The sequence below is a fragment of the Crocuta crocuta genome, unplaced genomic scaffold (genome assembly GCF_008692635.1).
Source record: "Crocuta crocuta isolate KB4526 unplaced genomic scaffold, BGI_CrCroc_1.0 scaffold267, whole genome shotgun sequence".
Lineage (NCBI taxonomy): Eukaryota > Metazoa > Chordata > Mammalia > Carnivora > Hyaenidae > Crocuta > Crocuta crocuta.
Window position 1 is genome coordinate 167,654 of NW_027531899.1, and position 14,199 is coordinate 181,852.

The 14,199-nt window shown below is 49.1% G+C and overlaps 1 protein-coding gene across 5 annotated transcripts in view; it reads right to left on the reverse strand.

Moving 5' to 3' along the window:
- The window catches only part of HNRNPUL1 (heterogeneous nuclear ribonucleoprotein U like 1), a 37,850-nt gene that overhangs the window by 20,208 nt on the left and 3,443 nt on the right, over positions 1 to 14,199 (reverse strand). For 4 of the 5 annotated variants that reach the window (XM_077773914.1, XM_077773917.1, XM_077773913.1 and 1 more), the window contains exons 2-7: positions 11,905 to 12,027; positions 9,082 to 9,235; positions 7,321 to 7,394; positions 5,732 to 5,871; positions 3,784 to 3,883; positions 1,482 to 1,594 (exon numbers count right to left, since the gene is read on the reverse strand). In XM_077773914.1, coding sequence (XP_077630040.1) covers positions 1,482 to 1,594; positions 3,784 to 3,883; positions 5,732 to 5,871; positions 7,321 to 7,394; positions 9,082 to 9,235; positions 11,905 to 12,027 — 704 coding nt within the window. The remainder of the gene's footprint in view (positions 1 to 1,481; positions 1,595 to 3,783; positions 3,884 to 5,731; positions 5,872 to 7,320; positions 7,395 to 9,081; positions 9,236 to 11,904; positions 12,028 to 14,199) is intronic. The other variant, XM_077773915.1, reaches the window with a different exon arrangement.

A 14,199-nucleotide genomic window follows, 5' to 3' on the forward strand; every position in this document is an offset into this window, starting at 1 on the left:
TTACAAGGCCTGACAAGAGAATACAATCCATGATCCTGGACCAGAAACGAAATTGCTCTAAAGGATATTGTTGGGACAACAGACAAAATTTAAATGTGGACTGTGGAGGAGATAATGGCATTACCTCAGTGTTAAATTCGATAACTGTACTGTGGGCAAGACAGCAGCCCTGTTCTTAAGAAATGCATGCTGAAGAGCTAAGGACTAAAGACATGATGCAGGCACCCCATTCTCAAATGGGTCAGATGCAAATCACATGCATATCCATGCACATTTGAAAACTGGTCAGAGTAAACTGGCAAATGTTAGAATCTGGGCAAGGCTGAGCTTTCTTAGGGCTTTTCTTTAAGTCAGAAATTTCTCTTGAAGTGACACTGAAGGAAAAAAGAAAGAGTGCACGTGTACACAAGAGAGGGAGAACAGACCAAGGGGAAGCACCCGGGTAGCCACCCCAGCTGGCCGCCTCACCTGACACACCTGACAACATCTAGAACTCCTAGTGAAGCAGCGTTGAATAGTGTTTACTGAGCACTTACTATGCCCCAAGCATCCTTAGAAGTGCTCCTAACGGGCTGGCTTAAGGAGCACACAGAGTCCTGAGGTAGGTGTGAAGATCCTCCTCAAGGGCACTTTGCGATGCGGGACGTCGCCCCAGGCTGTGAGCTGCCGAGCAGCAGTTGGGTCCAGGGAGGCAGGCCCGAGCCAGCAGCACCGTCGAGTGTCCGTCGCTGTTGTCAGTGGACGACAGTGCTGGAGAGCAATGCAGCCACCCTATCTCTTCTATTCTGCACGCACCCCCGCTCTTCTAGAAGACAGTGCACTGTAGGAAGCCCACCTCAACCAGCATGAGGTGGAGGGAGAGGCCCTGGGATGAGATGACGCCATAGTGGGGCAAGAGCCAACAGCACTGCCTCTGAGAACAGACAGGCTACTGCGCAGCAAAGAAAGATAAGAAATCCCTGGGTTTGTTAAGAAAATGTCCCGCCTGAGGGGCTCAGTTGGTTAAGCGTCCGACTTTGGCTCAGGTCATGATCTCGTGGTCCGTGAGTTCGAACCCCGTGTGGGGCTCTGTGCTGACAGCTCAGAGCCTGGAGCCTGCTTCCCACTCTGTGTCTCCCTCTCACTCGCCCCCTTTCCCGCTTGCACTCTCTCTCTCTCTCTCAAAAATGAATAAACGTTTAAAAAGTTTAGAAAACGTCCCTCTGGTATCTAGGATTGGAAGAAGGCTGTGCACACGTGATGTCCCCAAACCAGGGTGCCATCCGACAGCTTTGCACGAAAGACCAGAGGGGGCGGAATGGCAGAATTTTGCACAAAAGGACAGTCAACATTCCAGTTTGGTAAAGAAAGACAAAGAGCCATGGCAAGAGGGGCTGGACAGGAGGCGGACAATTGCCAGAGGTTTTCTGGGAACGAAGTCTGCACGTCCAGCTGACAGGACCAACATTTGGTTCTGCCAACCACAGGCTGCCAGCACTCACCGCAAAGCAGCCGATCACATCATTCTCTGCAAACTTGTCTCCATAGTTCTCGAACCGGCTGTTGGTGGACTTCTTCCCAGTGCCTCCGTAGCCATAGGAGAAAGGCTCTTCACCTGACGGAAGAAACGGGCAAAGGCAGATTAAACCTGCTATGGTCGCAAACAGCCTTTACGTCTGCCACATACTTTTAAAGGAAAAAAAAATCAGCTTCTTTACTAGCTTTACTAATCAGCGCTTTTATGGGGAAAAGTGAGGAAGGTTCTGCTGAAAGGATGGCCCTCATAGTGCAGAACTCCAGGGGACTGGAGGGTTGAGGTGTGGAGTCTGGGAGTGGGAGCTGAACTGAACTGCTGCATAAAAAGAGGGAGAACCTGGAAAGGAGGAGGAGGGGAGAGAGGAAGAAGGCAGGCTGTACACGGAGGCGCAACCTTCCTTGTGACACTTGACATTCAGCCAAGTCTACTAATGGCATCAATTTTTGGTGCCAGTGGGTCTGTGGCAGAAATCAGGAAAGGGGCTGCGTTTTGCTTTTGGAGACCCTGAGGTCTAACCGTTAGGAAAGGCACTGATCTCTCTGGGCCATAGAACCGGGGGCTGAAGCAGTGCGAGATTCCAAGGGCCCTGCCTGACACCTGGCTGTACGGAGACCCTTGGCCAGGACCCCGAGGAACATCCTGCCAGAAAAGCAGATGCCAACAACAGGCGTGAATTCTGGGCCCAGCTCTTCTGCAAACCAGCTGTTGGCCCTGGACAACCGACCATTCTGGGCTCTGGATCTTTACCTGTACCATCTACCTACCACTGACATCCAAAAACGAAGACAAAGATAAAATGAGACGCCATATGAGTCTGAAATAAAGAGTGTGAACATCTATCAAAATGAAACCGTCCACTCCTTTTGACCTAGCATTTCTACTATTAAGAACGAGGCTTATGTCAACAATCAGATCATTAGACACACGGACAACTCAAGAGTTTACCAGCAAAAAATTGCAATCAACTTGAATGATCTACAAATCACTTACAATTAAGTGACACAACTATAATACAGAAAATTATGCAGTGGTCAGAAAGCTGTACTTATTTATGGGGTGCCTGGGTGGCTCAGTCGGTCAAACGTCCAACTCTTGATTTCTGCTCCTGTCATGATTTCATGGTTCATGAGTTAGAACCCCGCATCAGGCTCTGCGCCGACAGCGGGAAACCTGCTTGGGATTCTCTCTCCCTCTCTCTCTGCCCCTGCCTCTCATTCATGCATGCGTTCTTACATTCTCTCTCAAAATAAATAAACATTAAAAAGAAAAAGTTAGGGGTGCCTGGGTGGCTCAGTCGGTTAAGCATCCAACTTCGGCTCAGGTCATGATCTCAGTTCGTGGTTTCAAGCCCCACGTCAGGCTCTGTGCGGACAGCTAGCTCAGAGCCTGGAGCCTGTTTCAGATTCTGCACCCCCTCCCCCCCCGCTCCGACCCTCCCCTGCTCACGCTTCTCTCTCTCTCTCTCTCTCTCTCAGAAATAAAATAAAAAACATTAAAAAATTTTTTTAAAAAGAAAAAGTTATCTATAAAAACATGGCCAGCATATACTAAGTAGGAAAAAAAAATCGGGCCACAAAATGGTATGCATTGTGTGACCCAGTTTGAGATATACAAAGAACAAAAGAATTATCCAGAAGACTATAGATAAAAACGTTAACACTGGCTGTTATCTCACAAGTTTAGGAGGATTTCATTTCCCCCCACTCATGTGGCCTGAATTGTTACAAAGAGCACACATTATGTTCATAATCAGAAGGTTTATATGACCAAAGCAGGTCTCAGCATTGGTCATGGAAATCACTCACTTGGGCCCAGAATGTCACTGAGGCCTGGGGGCCTGTGAAAATCCAAAACTTCTCAATGAGCAGCCCCTGCCTCTCCGCCAACCAGCCCCAATGCGCTCTGCTTCCCCTTTTACTCTGGGTTTGGCTCTGGACAGAAAACCCAGACAGAACTTAATGGGGCTCGAGGAACTTATTTTCAGCACGGTTTGAGGACAGAAGATAACTGATCTTTTTTTTTTAAGAAAAGAAAAAGAGAACGCTGGACTCTATCCTAAAATATGAAGACTAAATTTCCCGTAGGAGAGTTATTAGGATTATGATCCTTCCAATTGAATCCTGTATGCCTGAAGACAATGTGTGCTCCAGCCTACGCTAGTCGTGTTCCGAGTCCCACACTGGGAAGAGAAGCTTAGGAAGCTTAAGAATCCAGGAACAGAGATACGGTGCTGTACTCTCCGGACTGCTTGGCTGACGTCCCCTTACCCAGCTGGGTGCTGCAGGAGTCCAGGGACCAGCCAATACGGACAACGTGTGGGTCGGGCTCTGTGGAAGGAAGGTGCTTCACGGAGATTTCCTCGTTGATCTGGGGACAAAGAACATGAGGGCTCAGAGCTGGTGCCCAGAGGCAGGTTACAGGGCAACACAAGAGGGAAGAAGCACACAGACATTAAAAATCAGCAATGGCTTTTGTTGCTGGGGAAAAGGTGTTTAAGCACTCTGAAAGGCCTGTCACACTGAAAGCCTCAGGAAATTACAGGACCACAGAGACTGGTATTTCAAAATACAGTCAGTTTTAAATCTTCACATGCTGCAGGGGAGACAGGGACTGTCACATTTAGTGTAGAATGATAAACCGGCACAGTGTATTCAAAGGGCAATTTAGTAACCGTTATCAAAGCTGCAAATGCGGGGGTGCCTGGGTGGCTCGGTTGAACGTCCAACTCTGGATTCCGGCTCAGGTCATGGTCTCACATTTTGTGGGATCGAGCTCCATATGGGGCTCTGTGCTGACAAAGCAGGCCTGCTGGGATTCCCTGCTCCTCCCCAGGCTTGCTCTCTCTCAAAATAAAAAAAAAGCGGGGGGAACCCTACAAATGCATCTGCTCTATAACCCACCAATTCAACTTCCAGTTCACCCTACAGATGCACTCACAGGTGTATGTGTGAACACAGGACACACACATACACACAACAATATTCAGTGACACTGTTTATACTAAAAACAAACTCCGAAACTACCACCAAAAAGACACTGGCCACGTTATGGCACATCCACACCACAGAACAGATGAAGTGGTCAGAAAGAGTGAAATGGGGCTCACGTACTGCTATGGAACATGCCGTCCAAGACACAGTATTAAGTAAAAGAAGCAGGAAGAATAAAAAGTGCCTCTGACGTAACCTTAGAGGTTAGACTGCCTAACCACCATATCTGTCTATCTTAGCCGGTGGCTTCTATGAAGTTAACCTATTTTCTTGACTTGTGGACACACGTTTTTCCATTTTGCTGTTCCAAAATCTGAATAGATCTTACAACTGATGTGGGAAGAAAGCACTCTGTCAGTTTAATCGGCAGCATTTCTCTACGAGCAGCACATGAAACAGTGTGCAACTCACAATCAACAGACTTAGTCAATCAGAAATGAAAATGCTGGCAGCTTTCTCCTGTTAAAAAATGGGGATAACTGCATATTTCAGGGCGGTACTATGAGGATTAATGGAGACATCTGTGTAAAGTACTTGGCACTGTACCTACCTTGTGCAAAGGGTTCTGTAAATACTAGTGGTCATAGTTAAGTTTGACTATCCAAAGGACAGGCAAGAAATTGTTAACATGTAAGTTACCTCAGGAGGGTTGGATGGGGACTAGGGCGATCTGAGTCTAACTTCTGCTTTTTTTACCGTACTCTCTTCTGTGCCATTTGAATTTTTGTTGACCATGACCGTGCGCTTTTTTCATAAACAGAACCTGACCCAGACTATGGAGAGATGATGGTAGAGGATGGCTTGGTAGAGGATCAAACCTGGTGGCAGGACTGATCTATGCCCAGCTCTCCTTCTGGCCTCTCTTTAACTGGCAGGGTCCACGTCCATGCTTTCTAGCTCGTTTTTCTTCCAAACTACTCCTTTTCCCAGTTCTACAAACATGTCATCCCTAGTGAGGTTTGCTATATAATACCTGGGTCAAATCCCACCAAGGGGGAAAAAAAAATCCCACCAAAGAGAAATCAGCTCGACGAAGCGATGTGCAGCTGGCTTGTTTTTCCGATGCAGGGTTTAGCGATGACAAAGTTCTTGAGTCTGTCATGCTTTTTTTTGCTTGAACACAGTCTATGCTCAATTAAATCTTTTACAATCGTGGCTGATGACGGGCTAATTCCAAAGGATGGACCGGCTTTTGGTCCTTGACCCCTCTGCTGCTCCCACTCACCTTCATCTCAAAGCACACACGACCCCTTCTGACTCCGTAGCTGGCACGGGCTCCCGACCACAGGTAGGCAAAGCCCTCAATCGTGAGAGGGTAGCCACTACTCCGGTCTCGGGCCACCTTGAAGTGGAGATCACAGTTATCTGTAGAGGAAAAAGCCAGGAGTTGGCTGGTGTTTTAAAGGTCCCAAAAGAGGCACAGGCAAAGAGAAGTTCCCCAAGTGTTAACCAAGAGGACACAAGCTGACACATCATGAAGGCAGGTGCACGAGAAACCAGCCACACCCACTGACCATCCTCCTGTTCAGGAGCAAGGCTCTGGACTACTGCAAACTGGTCTCTGCACAGGATGAGAGTGGCCATTATGCACAGGAACTGGGTTCTTCACCTGGCTAGGCTTCAAGGATGGCCATCAAGGGAACCCCCCAAAACTGTACACAAATGCACTTTACATTTGCTAGGGAGAGGACCCATATCCTCATTGTGTTCAAGGGATGTAGCATTTTTAAAAAGGTGACTCCCATAGCCATTCACTTTAACCATTTCTGTGTGCTAAGTCAGTCTGGGAGCCAGACTCCCGCTGCCAACAGTGGCCCAAACATCTGACCTGGCTCCTCACTTGCCACCCAGGCACCGCTGTGCAGGTGCACCAAAGGCTCCTCTGTAGGCCTTGGACTCTCCTACTGTAGCTCACTCTTCTGACTCTTCAAGGAGCCGGTCAGGCCTCTAAAAAAGTCTTTCCTGACCACCCCTTCCAGCAGGCTGGCTCTCTTCTCTCAAGGCTGGGAGTCACAGCCTGTACATCTGACATCTGATCAGATGGTTGCTTCACTGACTGCTGCTACCCATACTTCAAAAAAGTTTAGCTTTACATGGTCTTTGAGACTGTGTGATAGACAAGACTGTGACAAGATGTCTCCCTCTCTTCCAAAGTATGTAGGCACCGTTCTGGAAGCACAAGTGAATAAAGAAACATGTGACTTGCTGTGAAGTTTCTGCTCTGCTGAAAAGTACAGTGTTCTCAGACCTGACTGGGCTTTTTCCTAAAGTCAGATTCGCAGGTCCTACCACTGAGATACAGTCTGAGGAGGACAGGACCTCTATCGCCGTCACCCCTAGGGTTCAGATGTGCAGTCTAGGGGAAGCCACTTATCCAGCGGAAAGAAACTGGAGGGCGGACAGCCAGGAGGGCCATGTTAATGCCTCAGAGGATGAGATGGCATTGGTTTCACCAGGAACGTGAGCAGCTGATGGAAACTGGGGAACTGGTCGTCAAAGAGTTAAGTTTCCCCAGCTGCACTCAAGTTCCCTTCTTGGTTAGATGGCAAGCCCCTGGGTGTTCAGGGTTCCAGATGGCCTCTGCACCCATTCTGAGGAGTGTCACTGCAAGTCCTCTGAGGTATTTGGGCAGCATTATGCCTTCCTGAAGAGAAGGTCAGAGAAACAGAATGACCTGCCCAGGATCCCAGCTAGAGATGGGGTGAGATCTTCCGTCTCTGAACCAGCAACCTCGCTCAAGAGCCCGGTCTCTCACATCCCACTTTAACAACACTGAGCAGAGAGTACAATCAGATGGGCACCCTGAGGACTCACATGTGTCGATGGCAACAAGGGTGTCGTCAAAGTCATCTTCATCCTCTTCAGCGGGAGGCTGAGGAGAGCGGCCCCTGTGTCAGAAAGAGGGGTTAAGCTACATGAAACAGGTGGATGAACACAGAGGAAGGGAAACGGAGGTTCTGCTGGAATTGACAAGTGGCCTCCAGATTGCTTCCTAGATTTTGATTTCTTCTCAGAGGTTAGCCAAAAAACTCTGCAACCTACATCGCTGCAATGAGAGCAAGGGCTGTTAACTCCTAGGGTGGGGATGGGGACTAGAGAGGGCACACTCTGCTCCAGAGCTTGTTCAAAGAGGGCTCCTCTCTCACACCCCAAGATTCTGCCCCATGCCCTGTGCATGCTGAGAGCTGCCCCCATACTGCACTATTAGTGACAGGAGGACACAGTGGCCCAGAAGGGGCTGGGCCAGGAAGGGGGGACATGCAAAGGCTCAGATAAAACCCAGTAATCACAATCTGCCCACATCTTCCTAAGACTCCACATCTGCAAGTGTTTGAAATGACCCATTTTTTCAGTCTCTTTCTGTCAAGTGTCCTAAATTATGAGTAAGACTCATCTCCTACCAAAACACTAAAAAGGGACTAACGTTAAAATACTGCTGGCTTCCAACTTATAGGAATAAACGAGAGGTGTAGAAGGATGGGGTCTAATGCCCAGGGTCCTGTCTAGAACAGTCTGAACCCCTGTCCCCCATGTGCCCTGATCAGGTACCCCAGGCCCATCTGGGAGGCTCCCCTCTGGTGGACTGCCCTTCCGGGCCCGCCAGTCTGGGGCTAGCGCAGAGCCCTGTACAAAGGACCTCCTCACACAGTAAGTTCATCCGAGAAAGCTTTCTCTGACAGCCTCGAATTAGAGCAGGTATTCCTCCCCTGCTCTCCAGAGGCCAAATACCCTAGGCCTCTGCTCTGAAGGAGGCATTGGGAGAAACTCGTTAAGAGGTGGTTTCACGTCCTACCTTAGGTTGCAGCCAAGAGACCCAGGCCCTGTCTTAGAGAGTCACAAGCCAGTGAGAGGATACACCCCACCAGCTAGGAAATAAAACGTGTCAGATGGCCAGTCCAGACAAACAGAGAAGGAATGGTCATTCTTAGTTTCTGTGATCAGGAAAGTCTTCACTTAAGGTGGGGTAGGGGGCTGCGGCAAAGGATAGGGAGGGCTTGTCAGGAAAAGGAAAATAACCAGGGCAGAGAGGACACTCTCTCCTCTGATCTCCAGACACTCACACCATGACTACTGATCCCCCTAGGCTGTGGCTTACTTATGTGTCTGTCTCACGCCCTATACTGGGATCACAAGAAGGCAAAACCCACTGTCCAAACAAATCATCTCTGTGTCCCTCGTGTCCAGCCCAAGGATAGGCACCTTGTGAAAGCAGTATGAGTGCGACAATGGATAAATGAGTAGATGGATGGAAGGGTGTATTTGGGAGAAGGGTCAGGAAATAAATCTTTTCATCAAGGGATATTGAGCAGCCATTGAGAACAGGATGACAGGACGGTGAGGCAAGGGACTGAAAAGGCAGGCTGGCATCTCACATGTGAAAGGCAAAGTGTTTGGACTTTTCCCTGTAGGTAATGAGAAGGGAGGAGCTGAGGGAAGGAGCAAAAGTTTAGCAAAGCTGAATCTGGCAGGGAGTGCAGGGAGCTCTGCCCCCTTGCTCAGTACAAAGGTCCCCCAGTGGGCACCAGGCTACGGACGCAGAGACCTACCGGAAGAAGAATCGCCCCACACACCCACCTCCTATCCTCTCGGTGCTCAAAGTAGCCCCGTCCCCGGTTTTCTTCATAAGGCCTCTTGCGACTCTGGAATTGTTGTCTGTCTGGTTTGAGTTGAGATGCTTCGGGCGGGAGGAAGCCGGTGGGTGTTTCTTGCTTCATCTCTGTCTTCACTTCTGTCAGGACAAAGCCAGTGGTCAAGACGATTGGAAACCCCTTAGCTATCACTTTTCTGGTTTTTTTACCTCAGATGTTGGCCGGATCCTGCTATAGTGATGATGGGCTAGGCACAGGCGGCTTGCTGGGTTCAACGGAAGCCTGCTGAGGGAGTCAAGAAGGCTGCACTGGAGAACAGGACCAGGGCAGAGGGATGTCGGGGATGGCCAGCCAGGCACATCTGCACTGGTAGTTGATGGGGTGACACATCAGCCAGATAACTCTCAGGCTTTATGGGGGAGAGGGGAATTCAGCACTGAATAAAGACCAGCTCTCTTAATGAGGCCCACCCAAAGGCGAATGGCTGCCTTTGGCTACTTTGCCAGAGGCCCCAGAGAGGTTGGCAGCTACCTTGGCCCTCAATGAGTGGGAGAGAGCCCTCAAAAATTTCTAAGATTGGGGCACCTGGGTGGCTCAGTCAGCTGAGCGTCTGACTTTTGAGTTCAGCTCAGGTCATGATCCCAGTATCGTGGGATCAAACCCTGAGTCGGGCTACACGCTGGACATGGAGCCTGCTTAGGATTCTCTCTCCCTCTGCCCCTCTCCCTGGGTCATGCTCTTTCTCTTTCTAGAAAAAATAAAGGCAGAGAATTTCTAAGATCCCTTTAAACTTTGAGATCTCACGATCCGACATTCTCCAATTATTCCTCCCAGAGAATCTCTGCACCTCATTTCTTACAAAGCTTCCTCGGTCTGGAAAGGGAAGCGGGAAGGTCAATTCAACAGGACATTGGGATCCCACAGCTAACTCCACTGGTTTTAATCCTTTGCCACAAAGCCCAGAATCACTCCAGAAACGAGGGACTGCACCGAACCCAGCCTATAGGTGTGATGGCCTTATTAAGTCACACCACAAACAGAAAGTCAGGATGGCATGACATGCCGTAAACTACAGGAAAGGCCCAGTCTCTGGAAGACTCCAAGAATCAGAACCAAGAATCCAAGCAATGAACAGAGAGCAAACTGTGGAACCCACATCTATGCCTGACACTGTCTATCACATCTTGTGTCAGCACTCAACCCAAGTCCACCTTGGATCACTCCCTAGCCGTGGCATGCAGAGAGGACTCCTGGGCATCCAGAGCAGGGACTGCGCTCACCCATGTGAAGAGAGCCTCTGTGCTTCCTAGCAGAGCCGGGCTCCCAGGAGACCCCAATAAATGCTTGTTGGGGGCGGGGGGGCAGGGGAGGGCACCTAGATGGCTCAGTTGGTTAAGCATCTGACTCCTGGTTTCAGCTCAAGTCATGATCTTGCAGTTCATGGGTTTCAGCCCCTCATTGGTCTCTACACTGACAGTGTGGAGCCTGCTTGGGATTCTCTGCCCCTCCCCCACTCACAATCTCTCCCTCTCTCAAAAAAAAATTATATATATAAACATTAAAAAAAAAAAGTCTGTTGGTAACAGTACAGAAAATACTCTCCTTGGGCCAAATGATCCCACAAGTCTCAAAGAGACTGACACAAATCTGCAGTTTAACCTACATTTATAGTAAATCCTGAGCCACCCACAAGAAATGTCTGGGGATTTCACTTTGTGGATGAACCAGAATGGAATTAGATAGAATCAACTAGATAGCATCAACTTCACTAAGGAGAGGCACTGGGGCTATCACACAGTGACAGGAGCACAGGACTGGGAGGCTTTCCTGGCTTTATCATTACTCAACAGTAGGACCCTGCTTTCTAAAAGGTAGGACACAACTGGTTGGGAATGTTGCTTATTAACTAATAGCAGTGGCCCGCCCAGGCACCAGTTTCCCGAGGGGTTAACCCCAGCTCTGCCATCAGATAAGCCACCTCCTCAGTCTGTAAAAATGGGAGGAGAGAGCTGGGTTGCTTCTGTGTTTCCCAAACTGACACTATAAGACATTTGGTTTGGCAAAGACATATTTGGGAAACCCTGGGTTTAAACAACATGACACAGGTATTTTTTTTTCTTTCAGTCCAGGACTTCTCAGAGCCTTTAATGCTCCCAGAGGGGATATAGCACGTGCTGCACTTCCAGGTATGTTTTGGCCAAGGAACCCTTTCCTGGGAAGTCCCTAATGATATCTTCTGGAACAATAATCTTCAGAACAAGGAAAATACTGGACTAGATTTAAAAAGTCCTTGCTATACGGTACACCTGGGTGGCTCAGCTGGTCAAGCATCCAACTTTGGCTCAGGTCATGATCTCATGGTTCATGAGTTCAAGCCCTACAGCTGCTCTCTTGTCAGCACAGAGCCCACTCTGGATCCTCTGTTCCCCTCTTTCTCTGCCCCTCCCCCGCTCACGTTCTCTCACTCTCTCCCTCAAAAATAAACAAACATGAAAAAAAAGAAGTCCTTGCTGGATTCTACATTCTAAGATTTTAAATAAGACTCAAGTACTCGCCTCTGAGTCAACTCCCCAGGGTGCTGATACTAACGTCTGAAAACAGATACCATGAAGACTCCCCTCTCTCAACTCCCGGGAGCAGGATTAAGTTCTCTCCTTCAAAAGAACCTTTCCAGAGCGAAAGAGCCTAAATGGACCATCCAAGAGGAAGATGTGAAATCTCTCTGGGGAGACAGGCTCTAGGCAGATGGTGAGGGCGACATACATATTCAGTTGCCCTCAGAAGAGATATACGACGTGTACTCTCCCACCTGGGCGATAGGCCTGCTGCTGCTCCATTTCCAGCGGTCTCCTCTCGTAGCCAGACTCGTTCTCTTGCTTGATGACCTGGCTTTCATAGAATTGGTTTTGCCTGGTAATATTGTCCATGACATCTTAAAACAAAAAAATGGCTAGTTAGAAGAGTGCTTCTTGGGACGAGAGGTGGCTTTCTGGTGCTCCACCATGTCATCCCCACTGAGATAGTCTGCCAAAGGCTAAAAGGTATGATGACTCCTTCAGACGGAAACCTATCTGGGCAGCCAGCCGCCTCAACTGCCTGAGGACATGCCCTCTTGTCTCTCAAATGACTGGCGATGCATCTGTGACCGGGTTGTACAGAATCCCAACAAATAAAACCAACCGAGGCACAACTGCTCTGGTTAAAGTGAGGAGATGGGAAGGTCAGAGAGAGTATCCAGCTTAACCTCTCTCCCGAAGTCCCCACACAAAGGCTGCGACAACTCTACTGGCACCTGGACTCCCTGCAGCACAGTTTAAAAACCACCCCACCAGTCTAGCGGTCTTCTGACGAGGTATGATGCGTAGGGAGTTGGCTTCACAGCACAACCTTAAAAACTGCTCAGAGCTTAAATCAGCCCGCTGCCTGGCCCAACTCACTGCACAGCCAACCCTCTTCAAGAATCTCTTCCACCCCACAACAGCTGCAAAGATAAAGGGTAACCATCCCAGCTGACGGGGAAACGGGAGGGTGGGGGGAAGGAACAGTTAAAAAAATAGGAATCATGATAATAGTGGCCTTTAGACTCATTAGGGATAAGTCATGAAATATTTGGAGCTAGGTGGGAAGGGCTTCAAAAAGGTATCTAATGGATTAAGACTAAGAATAGAAGCTTATTCTTATAAGAATATTATTAACTTTTTGTGGAGTACACACTACATACCAGACCCTGAGTACAGCTGAGAATAGGCTTTCCCCACTGAAGCCCTCAGTTTTGTGAACATGACATACGTTAAACAAATACTTAAACCCAAAAAGCAAATTCTAATTGTGCTCAGGTTTACGACATACCAGGAGTTAAGACAGGGACCCAGAAAGTAAAACAGATAAGCCTCCCTCGAAGGATATATAGGTGAAAGCTCAGTGAGGAGAACAAAACATTCCTGGGATTGGTACATGTGAAAGTTCAGAGGTGAGCCTAGAACCAGAGTACCAAACCCAAGAAGAACCTTGCAGCCAAACCCAGAGAGAAGTCTGGAAGCCCAGGATGAGCAGCAAGCAGGTTCTCTTACCCCAGCAGCAAGCTCTGCTAGGCGCCTCCAGGGCCCTACTGGTGGCTGTGCCAGGACCGGCAGAACCACAGGGAAGGAGAGACTATTCTGCCACTTGCTAACTGATTGGATCCTTTCTCAGAGGACAAATACATCTGGGCACAAACCAGGTGCAGCCCAAAGGGAGGAAAGTAACAGATCACGTGGTCTGCTACGGCCCTGTTTACCAGAGCCTGGAGGGAGGGTTGCGGTGGGGCATGAAAGGGGCTCAGAGGATTTTGCTGTAGAGGTTAGAGGAAAAAGGAAGAAATAGAGTATCTCCTTAAATGGAACACAGGGAGGGCCTTTCAAACCATTCAGTCTTCCAGGCTCCAAGCATGCTGCTCTTCTTCCCACAAATACTCACATCTCTCTTTTCAAGAATCTCTCCTGTACCCACCAAGGGAGCCTCACCCGGACAAGCCATGGTTCTAGGGTCCTTCACATCTAAAGCATCTGCCTCCTAATGACATGCAGGCCCAGTGCTAGGCCTCCTACACATGTGACCTCATTCGTAACAATCCTGGGGGGCATATTATCATCCCTGTTGTGCACGTGAGAAAAACCAGGGCTCACAGAGGTGATCTGACTTGCCGGTGTGGAGTCATAGAGACACCTTTGCAACAAAGTCTATCCAGAGTCTAGCAGTCCCTCTTCTGAGACACCTCTGGCCACTGGCTCTTCCTGCTAGCATCTCTCCTGCCCTCTTCCTTCCTTCACTGGTCTCTGCAAAGGAAGTATTCTTCCCGGCACGCGGGTCCCTGACAATCCCCCACTCCCCACTGCTGCCCTCACTGTTGGTCTACACTCGGGTCGCCCCCCCCTTCAGGACACCACACCTCTCACTGGTAAGTCAGTAAGTACCCAATGCCCACCCAATTGGCCATCTCTTCCCTCACCCTCTAGCTCTCCTCACTCGGTTAACCTCATGGCATCCTCTTTTCAGAGAAATAGCACAAATGCCGGATGCCGGAGTCCTTTCTACTTACTCCTTGACTTCTCCAACCCCCAATCAA